The sequence below is a fragment of the Juglans microcarpa x Juglans regia genome, chromosome 6D (assembly GCF_004785595.1).
Source record: "Juglans microcarpa x Juglans regia isolate MS1-56 chromosome 6D, Jm3101_v1.0, whole genome shotgun sequence".
Lineage (NCBI taxonomy): Eukaryota > Viridiplantae > Streptophyta > Magnoliopsida > Fagales > Juglandaceae > Juglans > Juglans microcarpa x Juglans regia.
The window spans coordinates 25,977,385-25,991,466 of NC_054604.1; the positions used below are offsets into that span (position 1 = coordinate 25,977,385).

General features: G+C 39.1%; 1 protein-coding gene across 1 annotated transcript; it reads right to left on the bottom strand.

Moving 5' to 3' along the window:
- Positions 1-883: 883 nt before the first annotated feature.
- Positions 884-4,235, bottom strand: LOC121235283 (probable xyloglucan endotransglucosylase/hydrolase protein 30). The gene is made up of 4 exons (XM_041131606.1): positions 3,802-4,235; positions 3,479-3,579; positions 2,862-3,070; positions 884-1,418 (listed from the first exon to the last, which is right to left on the bottom strand). The coding sequence occupies exons 1-4, from the start codon at positions 4,007-4,009 to the stop codon at positions 893-895; spliced, it is 1,044 nt and encodes a 347-aa protein (XP_040987540.1). The 5' UTR covers positions 4,010-4,235; the 3' UTR covers positions 884-892.
- Positions 4,236-14,082: the final 9,847 nt, after the last annotated feature.

Consider the following 14,082-nt stretch of genomic DNA (forward strand, 5'->3'; position numbering starts at 1 on the left):
CCGCCAGTACTGATCATGATGATCTATATATAAGATAAGCTCAAATTGATATTGCAAGCAAGCATCCTTTTCAAAATATAATAGATTAATGACATGGTCTTGCTCGATATCACTACTCTAAAGATAAGCCCAAAACTAATGTCGTTTTTGTTCTAGACTTTCTATTATAACCATTCATGCATGCAAAAGATCAAGAAGATCATGTGGTGTACGTTGATCATAATCCCTAGTCTGCCATCAGCTTGAATATGATACATGCATGATGATTACGACATTCTAACTCTCTATTATTATTATATTTTGAAAGTTCAATCCTTATATTGATGTAATCATAGACGTAAACTGGTCCCAAAATTGATTATTGTGATTATAAGTAAAAGAGATTGGAGTAGGCCAGTACTTAACGTTTTTCAATTACATCAATCGAATTACTTAATTAAAAGAGATTTTGGTTTTTTCCAAAGGGACAAATTAAACTATATATATATATATATATTTATATATAGGTCTAGAAATAATCATGCACTAAAAGAAATTGGTCAACTATAAAAGAAAATATTGAAAGAACAAGCTAGCTAGCTAGATATTGCCATATATATTGGGATCATCGGCCGACCTTAAGCTCAGGTGGATATGTTCTCACAAGCTACGAGCTTTAATTTCCTGCACAAAATATATGGAGACAACCAGAATACAATAATAATAAAAAATACTAGGAATTATATGTATGTTTGAAAATATATATTTCCTTTATTAAATTTAAAAAAGTAAAGGTAGCACACTCAAATAAGGATTTATATATTTTGCTTTAGTACAGAAAAAATTATATTAAAAAATCACAAAAAACACCCCTAACTTTTTTTTTTTTAAAAAAAAAAAAAAAATCAACATATCACATATTCAAATCAAACTCCGAATTAGAAGTGACTGGAGCCCGACTCCTCCGCCTCGACTGGCGGTGGTGGCTTCCTCCAAACTTAAGTCTTCCGGTGTCTTTGAACCGCCGCTTCTCTGAAGGAATAATAACACATTCTGGTGGCAACACAGGATATCTCAACGTATCATAGCAATAAGAGTAGTACATGAACTTTTGACGAAACTTCCGCATGGTGAGACGACGCTCAGGCGTCACAATGGCATAGTCTTGACTGTTAAGGTTAACAATATCTTTTTCAATGCAAACTCCAGCATCCGAGACTTGTTGGATAGGGTCCGTGGGGCAACCCTCGAGGACAAGGTCTTTGAACTCGGCTACAAAGGGGGCATACTTGTAGTTCGCTTTGTATTTGCCGCCAGATGTGGCCCAATTTGAAGCGTCCCATATGGTGGCGTACAAAGACATTGGCTTTGATGGGTAGTCACCGCCCATTGCATCATTTCTTACAACCTCTCTTATAGGAACTTCATCAATGTAAAATCTGTTGATCATCATTCGAAAAAACACTTAGATCGAAGTTAATTTATGCAAACAACACAAGTTCTATGTAATTTGGAAAGTCAAAAAACACATGCAAGTTCTATATTCAAAGCTGAAATTTATAATGTCAATAACAATTTTTCTACTTATAAAATCATGTATTAGGTAAGGAAAAATAAAAAAGAGTTAATAATGTTTGAATCGTTATGTGAAGTGAACATGCCAGCTTGCAAAATAAGTTCAATTTTGATAAAGTCTAAAGGCCGTTTTCGTAGATTGATAAAGTTTGAAAAAAGTATCGGCAGGTAGGTGGATTTTTTGCCACTGTTACATAGGAATATAAGCTATATATATATATATATATATATATATATATAGATTAGCAAGGCTGCTAGCCCAATACATTAAATAAAATCACATGCCTACATAGACCAGATGTGCACTAATTTGTAATTCCTTGCTTCTTTCCCAAGGGGGAGGGGGTGTACGTTTACCAAATGTTGAGTACTGCACGGCCAAATTTTGACTGCACCTTCCGATCTGAATATAGCATGCATAATACACACACATAAAATTCTATATATTACACTACCGTCTTGTTTTCATCTTACTATATAATATATATATATATATATATATTATATTTGCAATATCTATAATATTACTCCCCACAAACATGCATGTTATAAGTATCGAGCAGTATGCTGCAGGTTCGATCCAACTCGGATTTGAGACGAATTAACACTAGGTATCAAATAATAATAAGACCCTTTATACTGTTGACATGATAAAATTTAATTTGTAACAAATTTTGACATATAAACAAAAGTGGGGAGCATGATTTTTCATGCAAACTTACAAATAAGAAAATTATATTAAACAAAATTCGAAAAAAATTGGTAATATTGATGATGATCATCATAATTAGTTAACTGCAAAAGATTTGACAAAGTTAAAGGAAAAAATAAAGAGAAATGATAGTTACAATTGTGAATGTGTAAGAGTTATATAATCATTTTAAAAAATATGAATAAATATAATATCCATATAAAAAAATTAATTTTTTTAACAATAAATCTTATTCTTTTTTAAAATTACTATATAATACTTACACACTCTATAATTACACGTAATATCACTCAAAAATAAATAGGATGACTTGATATGAATAGGAAATATTAATTAAGCCTAACCGATATATATCTTTTTCATGTTCAATAATGAAACGACACTTGTCCACTAGCTATACAAACGTACACGCAAAGCCAAACACTTTAGTCTCCCACTCGTGATGTCAAACCAATATTTATGCAACGAATTAATGATATATATAAAGGCGTACGTACAGAGTTAACGACTAATCTCCAGTACTGCCAAAACTTCCAAAAGCAGGAAGAACAGTCAAAGTTGGGAACGAAATCAAAAGAATTATATATGCACTCACATGATGTTCTTGGCCGTCCAAAGGATGCTATAGCGATGAAATTCCTTGGTGGGATCGAACCAAAGGCGGTAACGCTCCTCCCTCCCACGGTTTGTGCTTCCATTTCCATACAAGTTAGTCTGGAACCTCCATGGCTTCCCTTCAAGGTTCCCTAAGAACTCGAAGTCCAGCTCGTCGTGACTCTTCTCGAATACGTCACCGTTCGATGTCTGTCATAATATTAATGGAAGAGGATATCAAGAAAAATCAACGACGATTGTGGTTTGTAATCATTACGGATGATTACTGTTGAGCAGGGCATGGGCAGGACGTTGGACAAAAGAGAGAGAAAAAAAAATTACTTTTAAGATTTGAAAGATTTATGTTTACAATGGAAAGCTAGCTAGCCAGAGAAGGCTTTGGAACGTTACGTGTTGGTATGTGTTTGGACACATAGAATCTGGTATTTTAAATAAATAAATAAAAAGACTTTTTTATTTTTTTTATGTTATCTTAACAAACAAACAAAGGGTAAGAGTAATTAATCTGGAACACTTTTTCCTTTTCCGACAACTATTATCTACCAAAGGAAAATTAAGTCGAAGCTGATCAACTAAATTAACGATGTCATCACCTACATAGAACGCAACGCAGATGCCAGCGGTGTAATCGGACGGCAACTTGATATTCGCGCTGAAGAACCCATGTTTGTATAGTTTGGAGGAGATGAAGCCCGAACCTATAAAAAAACAAAAAATTTATAAAAACCCGGAATTAATTGATCATGATCAGGAAAATTAACAAACAAACTTGATTCTTTGTTTCTTTTTTTCCTTATGATCAGAAGAAAAAGCTATATATCCTGTTAAATATAAAATATAGAAATACATACGTAAAAAAAAATATAGATGAATATGAGATGATACATGAGATGTTAATTAAGTTTTATATATATATGTACCTGTGAAGCGGTCGAGAAGGAGGCGGACGCCTTTGCCGTCGGGAGAGCGAACGAGGTTGTCGTCGCCGAAGAGAGGAAGGTAGCCTTGATTGAAAGGAATGGTGGTGACGTTGAAAGCTGAGTTGGCAATGGAGAAAAATAGGGGGAGAAGGATGGCAAGGAACACGAACAACGTATCCGAGCGTCCAAACCAACGTAAACGATCCATGTTTTTTTCCCTTTTGTTTTCTATTTCCTACGTTCTCTCTCTCTCTCTCTCTCTCTCTCTCTCTCTAGCTTTGCGTTCTCTGCAAGTTTATATACACACAGAACAACAGCAACAACAACGGAAGAAATTAAATGCGAATTAACAAAGGATCGATATGACGAGAGACATGAGAGAGAGGGAGAGAAAGAACAGAAAAAGAAAAGGTCTTTGGCTGCTGAAGTTTCTTGATTTTATGTACGAGAATGCCCTTGTAATGCTGAGATATTATATGGTGTGGCCAGAGGCCACTGTGGAGGATAAATATTGTTGGAAATTTCTGATTATTTTTAGGAAATTTTGTTCCAACATCTCCATTCGGATTTAGGACAGCCCATCCTTTTGGCAATAACCTCCTGTTGATCACCACGGGTTTCATGATCTGGCTACTCTCTAGATCTTATTTCTAGAATAAAGAGTCTTGATCATCTAATCACCGAAAAATTACGGGAGAAATCCTGATCGTACGATGCAGCAAAAGTTTTTGTACATGTACACAGTACAAGTAATATTACTAGGTATAATTTTAAGACATACAAGTCTCGTATAATTATTTTAGGAAAAAAAAAAACTAGAATCCATCTTTAAATATTTTTCATATGAGTCTAAATTCACTCATTTTTTAAAAGGAGTATGAACAACTTACACATCCTAAGATTACAAATTATATCATTTATCTTCATATATATTGGAAAATAAAGAGTTATTGCTAAAAATAAAAAGATACAAAATCCTAAGTTCAAATAACGCATTGCTATTTAAACAAAGTTTTCTTATTTTTAATCATTGGTGTTAATAATATATCAAATATGGGATTGGATAATATGATATTGCATGATGAATAAGCTATTTATATGGTCCTTACGATCAGGGGCCACTTGGGGAGGGTTATCGAGTATGCATGAGTGGTTGGTTATATATATATATATATATATATATATATATATATATATATATATATAATTAATTAATTTAATCCTCTTTTTTAGTGTTTTATAATTATTGATGGATTATTTATAATGATTGAATCTTATCTCTATCAAAGAAGGGTACGCGCGTTAATAGTATCTTTTTTTAATTGGGAGTACTTTTACGTCATGCAAGTGCCAACAATGGAAGTAGGGTTGTCTTTTCCTCTTTCTTTGGGGTCGAAAGTCAAGGGAAGGAAATTCATATGGGTTTCTTGCGTATAAGGTGAAGGAAATTCCATGTAGCAAATGCATGCATGGTTTCATATTGGGAAGGATAATGAATAAGTTTCAGCTATTGGCCGGGGAATGAGAACTATAGCAAATATTGGTGTTATTTAATATCAAAGGCAACATATATATATGGCTTCGCAACTAAGTAAAGTAATGATCAATTATTATATCTTTGTATATATTCTAATACAAGTTAGCATTTATAATTACTATATTTACTATTCTTCTTCTTATTATTATTACCATTATTAATGTAAACACAAAAGGAACATATACGAGAGGATGATTAGCCACACTAGAACTAGGGCTGCAACTCGACCAAACCGCTTAGCATATTGGGCCGACTCGACCCGACCCGTATAAGCACCAGAAACGCAACCCGACCCGACCCGACCCGATATTGGGTCACTTGTTTTTATATATGCGATGAATATGCCTAGCATAATGGGTCGCTCTCAGAGTCAAAAGCAGCTAACCGTATCCCTAACCTTCTCAGCCGCTCGCTCTTCTCCATCTCTGTTCGTATTGGCCTCCGGCGAAGAGTTGGTCGAACAGGCACGGTCCTGATCGATATTATCGTCAACCACAGGAACCGACGACGGAGCTGGAGCTCCGGAGGAGTCTATGGACCCATTGGTTGGGATCTCAGGCACCGGGATCATCTTCCCAAAGAGCTTGATCGCATCATCAGGTCTTGAGTCGAAGGGACCAACGCAACGATCTTGGGATTCTTGCTCCACAAATATTGAAACTGCAATAATTTCATTGAATTCATGAAGCTCGAACATGAAATTCACAGCCACGACCTCTTCTTCGGTGGGTAGGATTTCGAGCATGGTAATTGCTATCGGCACCGATAGCTTCGGCCAATTTAGCTAGCTTCCACCCGACTTCGATCTTCAGTGGTTTGTGTGGATCTGCGTTTTTTTCCATGCCTTCTTTATTTGCAAAAGTAGAAGTCGAAAGACTGGTTAATTTTGAGTGACATTAGCGGGTTGCTAAGATTTAGCGGGTTGGACAGGTCAAACCTGTGCATCATTCAAACTCGTATTTTCCAGTGCGGGTTGGTTCAGGTCAAGCAGACGGATCGGGTTAGATTGTTTCTTGCACAGGCCTAACTAGAACTGAGACACCGCCCAGACTTCTACGGGAGGCAAGAGTGGAGAATTTTCCGCAATGGGTGATACATTTTAAATCTTGCATGGGCAATGAAGTAGCAAGTGGGGATTCTAACCAATGAAGGCTTTTCTAGCTACTGCTGATGATCTCTTTGAAAACAAAAGATAAGATCGAGCATATTTTAAATATAGAATTCAAGTGTTTCTATCTTAAAATATATGCTAAGTACTCAATCCTTTGTAAATTGTATGGAAATTAATCTTTAAATCTAGCTAGCAATACTGTGAAGCTTGCAAGATATTTAAAGAGCTGGTTTTCCAATTAATTGAGTCAAATCCTGAGACAAAATAGCATTTTCCATAATGAATAACCTACATTCTTTTTTTTTTTTCAAAAAATAAAAAAAGTAGGAGGGGGTTGGTTTTGGAATAGAGTTTTGCTATTGATCATCCCACACACTATACTTATTTGTATTTTTTAAATTTTTTTAAAAAATGTTTCTAGTTATTTCTTTCTAAACTAATTGAGTTCTTCTACTCATCATCTATATATCACACATGCTTTGGTAAGGGAAAGAAATTAAAAATTAAAAAATCACGTGTGGTGTATGGTGTGATGAGTAGAATTTTTCTTTGGAATGAGATCAAAGGTTAGGGTAAATACTAAAGAGTAATGTTATGTACAAGTCTCAGATAGACAAGTTTCATATAAGCCATTTGTAAAAAAGTGGGTCTCACTAATAAGGAAAATGTTTTTTTACACTTTTTTTTTAAGTGGGGTCCACTTTTATATATATATATATATATATAAGGGATTGTATGAAACTTGTCTATTTGGAGTTTGTACAAATCATTTCTCAATACAAAATAAAGTAGTTGGTAGTAACTGGGCATTATTGTTGGGCGTTGAAGGGCAATTTTGGAAACTGAATGTGAGTTTGGTCTTTGGGTAACGGTCTGAACTCTGAAGTGGGAGATGGAAGAGAAGACTAGAAAGTTTCTTGTGGAAGATTTTTACTATTTGGGTGCCGAAAAACTACATTCCGAGACTAACAGAGACGTTAATTAACACCTTGCTATTTCCTGTTGCCTCTTGTTTTCCATGCCATTTTCTTCTTATCTAAGAAAAATGATAAGCACACCACTGGTTTCCTATCTTATGTAATTATATCTAAATAATGAATATTTTTATAAAAAGACCTGTTATATATATATATATATATATAAATAGATTACACAAAAATAAATTCACGAAGGGGCTTAATCCTCTCCCGGGGGCTTGCTGGGTCGTATCATGGTCTTGGGCTATACCATAGCCCGGTAATCTAGTTGATCTAAGGCTAGACCTAATCCAAGCATATTCTGGCTAGCGCTAGAGGAAGAACTACCCGAGAACTTCAGGATAAAAGAGCTATCAGCTCTTTCAAAGATAAGTGAAGCCCCAATATCCCGAAGGCTTGAATTTCAAATAACGGGTGAGATAGTTATCGCCTATTAACAGGAAGCGTCGTGAGCTTTATTTATATCATCCAGGTATGATTATGAACTCATCTGAATGGATTGTTAGATAGATCCCATTACCTTCACTGACTTAGGCATCGGAGGTGTTCCCACGAATCTCCAAGCCTCTTTCCTCTTTGGTTGCAAGTGATCGTGTGTGAGAAGTTGTGAAACACGTCCTTAACAGTTGGCGCCATCTATGGGATTTGTTTGTCCTACAGCCAGCGTGCTTTTCACATTCCCACTACTACTCGATCTCATGCAACCAGAGACCAGAAAGTGATGTTGTGAGATATGGACGGAAGGCTCCTAAAGATGGAAGAAGTAGTGAAGAAACTTACTATCGAGGTGGAGTCACTGTGGAAAGAGAACAAGGCCCATAGAGCAAAGAAAAAGCCATCAAGGGAGGACATAGCGCCTAGCCAGGCCGATAGGGTTAAGATGGAAGCTGGGGCAAGCAAGCCCTCAGGAAAATGAGGTAACAAAAAAGATGCATCATGACCTGCGTAGCCTATGGATAAGTATGAGGAGATGACCAAGAAAATAGGGACTTTTTCCTCGGTTGATCAGTTGCTGACCAGCACCAATCTACTGTACAACGCAGAAATCATGGCGATATCGTTGCCACCAAAGTTCAAAGTCCCATCGATAGATAAGTACGACGGATCTAAAGACCCAGTGGAGCATTTGGAAACCTTCAAAACTCACATGACACTCCATGGGTTCCCCGGAGAGATTGCATGTAGGGTTTTCCCTCTGACTTTGAAGGGAATGGCCCGAGAGTGGTTTGGGGCATTGTAGCCGGGATCCATAGACAACTTCAAAGGATTGGGTAGGCAATTCTTAACCTAGTTTATGGCCAGTCGAAGGCAAAGGAGGCCGGCAGCATACCTATTGACCATAAAGCAAAGGGAAGAGGAGAGCTTGAAGGCGTATCTGGCACGGTTCAATAAGGAGAGAATAACAACTGACGATCAAGATGAAAAGATCATGTTGGCTGCTCTGCTTGGGGTATTTGGCCGAGTAGTCCTTTCGTGACCGAGTTGGCGAGGAAGACCCCCTCCACTTTACGAGAATTTATGGACAAGACAGATGATTTCGTCAACGCTGAATATACGTTAATCGCCTTAACTGTTAGATAGGAATGAAATGAGGAGCATGTGCCGAATGGGGGTCCAAAAAAAGATCGGGAAGGAGGACAGAAGGCGAGGAGAGGCCAATACGAAGGAAGGCGAGAAACTCACATAGGGCGACATAACGTCAATAATGTACACTATTCTAATGTGCATAATCAAGATAAGGTAAAAGAGACCAGGCGTGGGGGAGAATCATGGGCAACAGGCCCAGAAATATTGCACGTACCACAATGCAAGCAAACATAGAACTAAAGATTGCCACACACTAAAATAAAATATTGAAGAGATGAGGAGCAATGGCGAGCTAGAACGTATTGTTGCTCAGAACGCTATTCCACCACAGCATATTGGCAACAAAAAACAAAAGCACAAGCCCCAACGGAGTGAAAGCCCAAGAAGGAGGGGATCACCAAAAAGAGGAAGGAGATTGCAGGAACAGCAAGGTCGACGTCCTAGGAAGGACACAGATCGAATACATCCACTACTAGGAGAGATACGAACGATTGCCAGAGGTGGCCCAACTTCCTCCGGGAGGAAGGCGTATGCTAGGTGGACGAGGTACGAGGATGTATAAAACGTAGAAAGACCTGTCAAGCAGCCTCAAATACAAGTTTCTCTTCTCCCACAATCTCTTTTGACGATGATGATTGTTGGGGAGTAGTTTACCTGCACGATGACGCGTCAGTAGTGACAATGCTGGTAGCGAATTATACCACACGGAGAATATTGATCAATAATGGGAGTTCAGCAGATGTACTGTTTTGGGACGCCTTCATAAGAATGGGAATCAATGTAGACCAGCTACGCCCAGCCCCAAGTACGTAGAAAGGGTTCACTGGGGAAGCAGTATAACCCATGGGGTCTATCATGCTACTAGTGTCAGTAGGGACAGACCCCCACCTTGCCACCACCATGACAGGATTCTTAGTGGTGAGGACACGATCAACGTATAACATTATCGTCGGTTGACCCATGTTGAATGCTTTAAGGGAAATCTCACCTCTACCTATCATCTGAAAATGAAGTTCCCCACGAAGGCGGGAATTAGTGAAGTGCGTGGTGAGTAGGTACTTGCCCTAAAATGCTGTGTTTAGGAGCTAAGGCACTGGGAGAGAGATGTGAAAGTAGTCGAACTGCGAGAAGGTGTCATCGCGGTCCTTCCACCATCACCAGAAATATTTATGACCGAGGTAGAAACAAGAGACGAAGATGCCTTGAGACAAGAGGAAGCAGGCGAACCCTTGGAGCTTGTCAACTTTGATCCAGCCCGACCAGAGATTTATGTAAAGATTGGAACCAAAATAATGAGAGAGGAAAGGAGGAAACTGACACAACTCCTCATCGAGCACAAAGATGTCTTCGCATAGAGTCATAAGGACATGCCAGGAATTGGCGAGGATGTTATAGAGCACAAGTTGAATGTCAACCCAGATGCACGGCCAATCAAATTGAAGAAAATAAATTTTAGCTCCGAGAAGTACAAGGCGATTGCAAAGGAGGTAGATCGGTTGTTAGCAGCCGGGTTCATCAGAGAAACTCAATACCCTAAGTGGTTGTCAAATGTAGTGTTGGTGAAAAAGTCTAACGGGAATTGGCGGATGTGCGTGGACTTTACAGACCTTAGCAAGGCCTACCCGAAGGATAGCTTTCCTCTTCCGCGAATAGACTTGAGAGTCAACGCAACAACGGGCATAAAGTATTAAGCTTCATCGATGCCTATTCAGGGTATAACCAAATTAGGATGAGTCAGGCCGACCAAGAAAAGATAGCTTTCATAACCAATCAAGAATTGTACTGCTACAAGGTCACGCCTTTTGGCCTGAAGAATGCAGGAGCAACGTACCAGAGACTGGTAAATAAGATGTTCAAATATCAGATAGGCTGAAGCATGGAGGTGTATGTGGATATCCTATTGGTGAAAAGTATGGAGTTCAGACAGCATGCAGAGGATCTAAGGGAAGCCTTCGGCGTGTTACATCAGTACAAGATGAAGCTTAATCCAACTAAGTGTGCATTCGGAGTACAATCGGACAAATTTTTGGGTTCATGGCAAAGTTTTGAATACCGTTTCGGTGACCATTTCGGTTAAGGAACTGGAACGAAATATTTCGGTATTGGTACCATTTCGAGATAGTCTATATATAGATAAGTTAATTATATATGTATAAATTATAGTTCAAAATAACATCAATGCAAGTCTTAAAAAGTTATTTATAAAACTTTATAATACTTCTAAATTCTCAATCTAAGTATTAAAAAAATCACTCATCTTCATCACGAAAATGGGAGTAGAGATTTGATTTTCAGTTCTAGAGAAAATGGAATTAAAAAAAGTTAAGAAATAATCTTCAGATGTGAGAATTGGAGTGAAAATTATGAAAATACATTGAAAATATAAAAATACAAAATTTTGGCCGGCACACTAAAAATGGCCAGTACACCGAAAATAGGTCGGTATTGACCGAAACGCACCAAAATGGCCGGTATTTGACCCGGTATGAAACACCTATCTCCTCCGTACCAATTATTGGTTTAGCATGGTAAATACCAGCCGGTATGACACGGTATTTAAAACCTTGGTTCATGGTGTTAGAGAAAGGCATCGAAAAATTACAAGCGATCATTGAGATGAAGTCGCCCACAAATTTGAATGAGGTCCAGAAGTTGGCAGGAAGGATAGTGGCCCTCAACAGATTCGTGTCCCGATCGACAGACAAGTGCCTCCCTTTCTTCCAAGTGCTGAATAAGGCCCAAGGGTGGGACTCCAAATGTGAAGAGGCGTTCACACAATTGAAGGAATACTTGGCGCACACACTGCTGTTTAGCTAGACCAAGTAAGGGGAACTTTTGTCCTTATATTAGGCCACTACCCTAGATGTTGTACCGACCGCGTTAGTAAAGAATGAAGGGAAAGAGCAAAGACATGTATACTATCTAAACAGGGCTTTTAAGAGAAGCCGAGATGAGATACCCGAAGATAGAACTTATTGCTTTCGATGTTGTAACAGCTGTGCGGCGATTACGCCTCTATTTTCAAGTCCACCCGATAAGAGTTGTTACCTCGTCGCCCTTATAGAAGGTGCTGCAAAGGCCTAACACCTCGAGGTGACTGGTTAAATGGTCCATCGAATTGAGCGAATACAACATCAGTTATGTTCTCAAAACTGCTGTCAAAGGACAAGTTTTGGTCTACTTTGTAGCGAAATTTATGAATTTTCAAGATGAAGTGCCCAAGGCACCCAAGAAGATGCCATGGAAAGTGTATGTCGACGGATCATCTTGTTGAGCAGGAGGTGGCGTAGGTGTCCACATGGTGACAGACAACGGGGTTAGGTCGAATCATGCAATACGGCTGAACTTCAAAGTGACAAACAACGAAGCCAAATATGAAGCAGTGCTTGTGGGATTGGCCATAGCAGAGACTTTAGGCGGAGAAGAGGTTGAGATGAGAGCAGACTCGCAAGTTGTGGTTGGCCAAATCACAGGGGAGTATTTGGAGAAAGGACAAAAGCTGATAAAGTACCTTCATCAGGATCAGGAAGGGAGCAATCACCTTCGATATTTTCAAATCGAGCGCATTCCTCCAGAAGACAATTGGAAAGCCGATCGGTTGGCATGAATAGCCTCGGCAAAGAAGGAAGAAACTTTGTTGTGGGAGGTCAACCTCTGGGCTATTAACACACTGGCCATAGGGAAAGAGGCCTTGTAGGTTGGAGAGAGCATACCAGGGTGGGCAGATGATATAATCAAGTACCTGGAAACCAGAAATCTTCCCACCTCTCAAGAGGAAGCAAGGAAAGTCAAAAGCAGGGTGGCTCAATTCACCCTGATAGATGGGACACTAGACAGACGAGGTTTTTCAACCCCATTGTTAAGGTGCATCTCGAAGGAGGAAGCCGAATATGCAATGAAAAAGGTGCATGAGGGAGTATGCGAAAATCACTCAGGAGGAAGGTCACTCGCTGCGAAGATCATGAAAGTAGGATACTACTGGCCAAACGCTCTAAGAGACGTAAAGGAATTCGTAAAAAGATGAATCCAATGCCAGCTACATGCACAGTCCAATACCCCTCTCAAAGAACTGAAGTCGATAACCTCCCCTTGGCCATTCACTCAATGGGACATAGACCTGGTCGGCCCTATGCCACCGAGAAAAGAGGGGGGGGGACCAAGTTCATCATTGTCTTCGTCGATTATTTTACCAAGTGGGCTAGAAGTTGAAGCAATGGCAACAGTGACTACCCAAAGCGTGACAGAGTTCTTATGAAAAGTTATCATATGCAGATTCGGGGTGGCATAAAGCATTATCTCTGACAACAGTAAACAATTTGACTCCGAACATTATTGCAAGTGGTGCGTAGAACTCAGGATCAAGATCAAATATTCATCTTTGGGACACCCAAGCTAATGGGCAGGCTGAAGCGACCAGCAAAATTATTGTTGGGATACTGAAGAAGAAGGTAGGCGAGAAGAAAGGGAGGTGGGCAGATGAGCTCCCAGAAATCTTATGGGCATACAGGACAACACCAAAAATCTCAACGGGTGAAACACCCTTCGCCTTGGCATACGAGAGAGAAGTAATGATACCGGTGGAAGTAGGGTTGCTAAGCCATAGGAGGAATGGCTTCAATGTCGGCGCGAATGATGAAAAGCTGGACGAAAATTTGGACCTACTAGAGGAAGTGTGGGCAAATGCCGAAACAAGAATGGCAGCCTACAAAAGGAAGACAGAGCAGTACTTCAACAAGAGGGTGAGACCAAGGTCCTTCAAAGTAGGCGACCTAGTCCTAAAGGAGACCAGAGTAACTACAGTAGAAGAGGGGAAGCTAGAGCCGTGATGGGAAGGGCCATACGTTGTGGTAGCCAGTCATCGTCCTGAAGTTATCGCCTCAAAGACACCACAGGAAGTAAACTGCCCCACCCAAGGAGCATTTAAGAAGATATTATGTTTAAACTTATGATGTATTAATTTCGGTACAATAAGTTCATTAATTTGATTGAATAACACTTTGTTTTCTCCGATTGCTTTATTTTATCCCATTGCCTTAGTAGTTGCCTAGTCAATACTCTTTTTGCCAAGA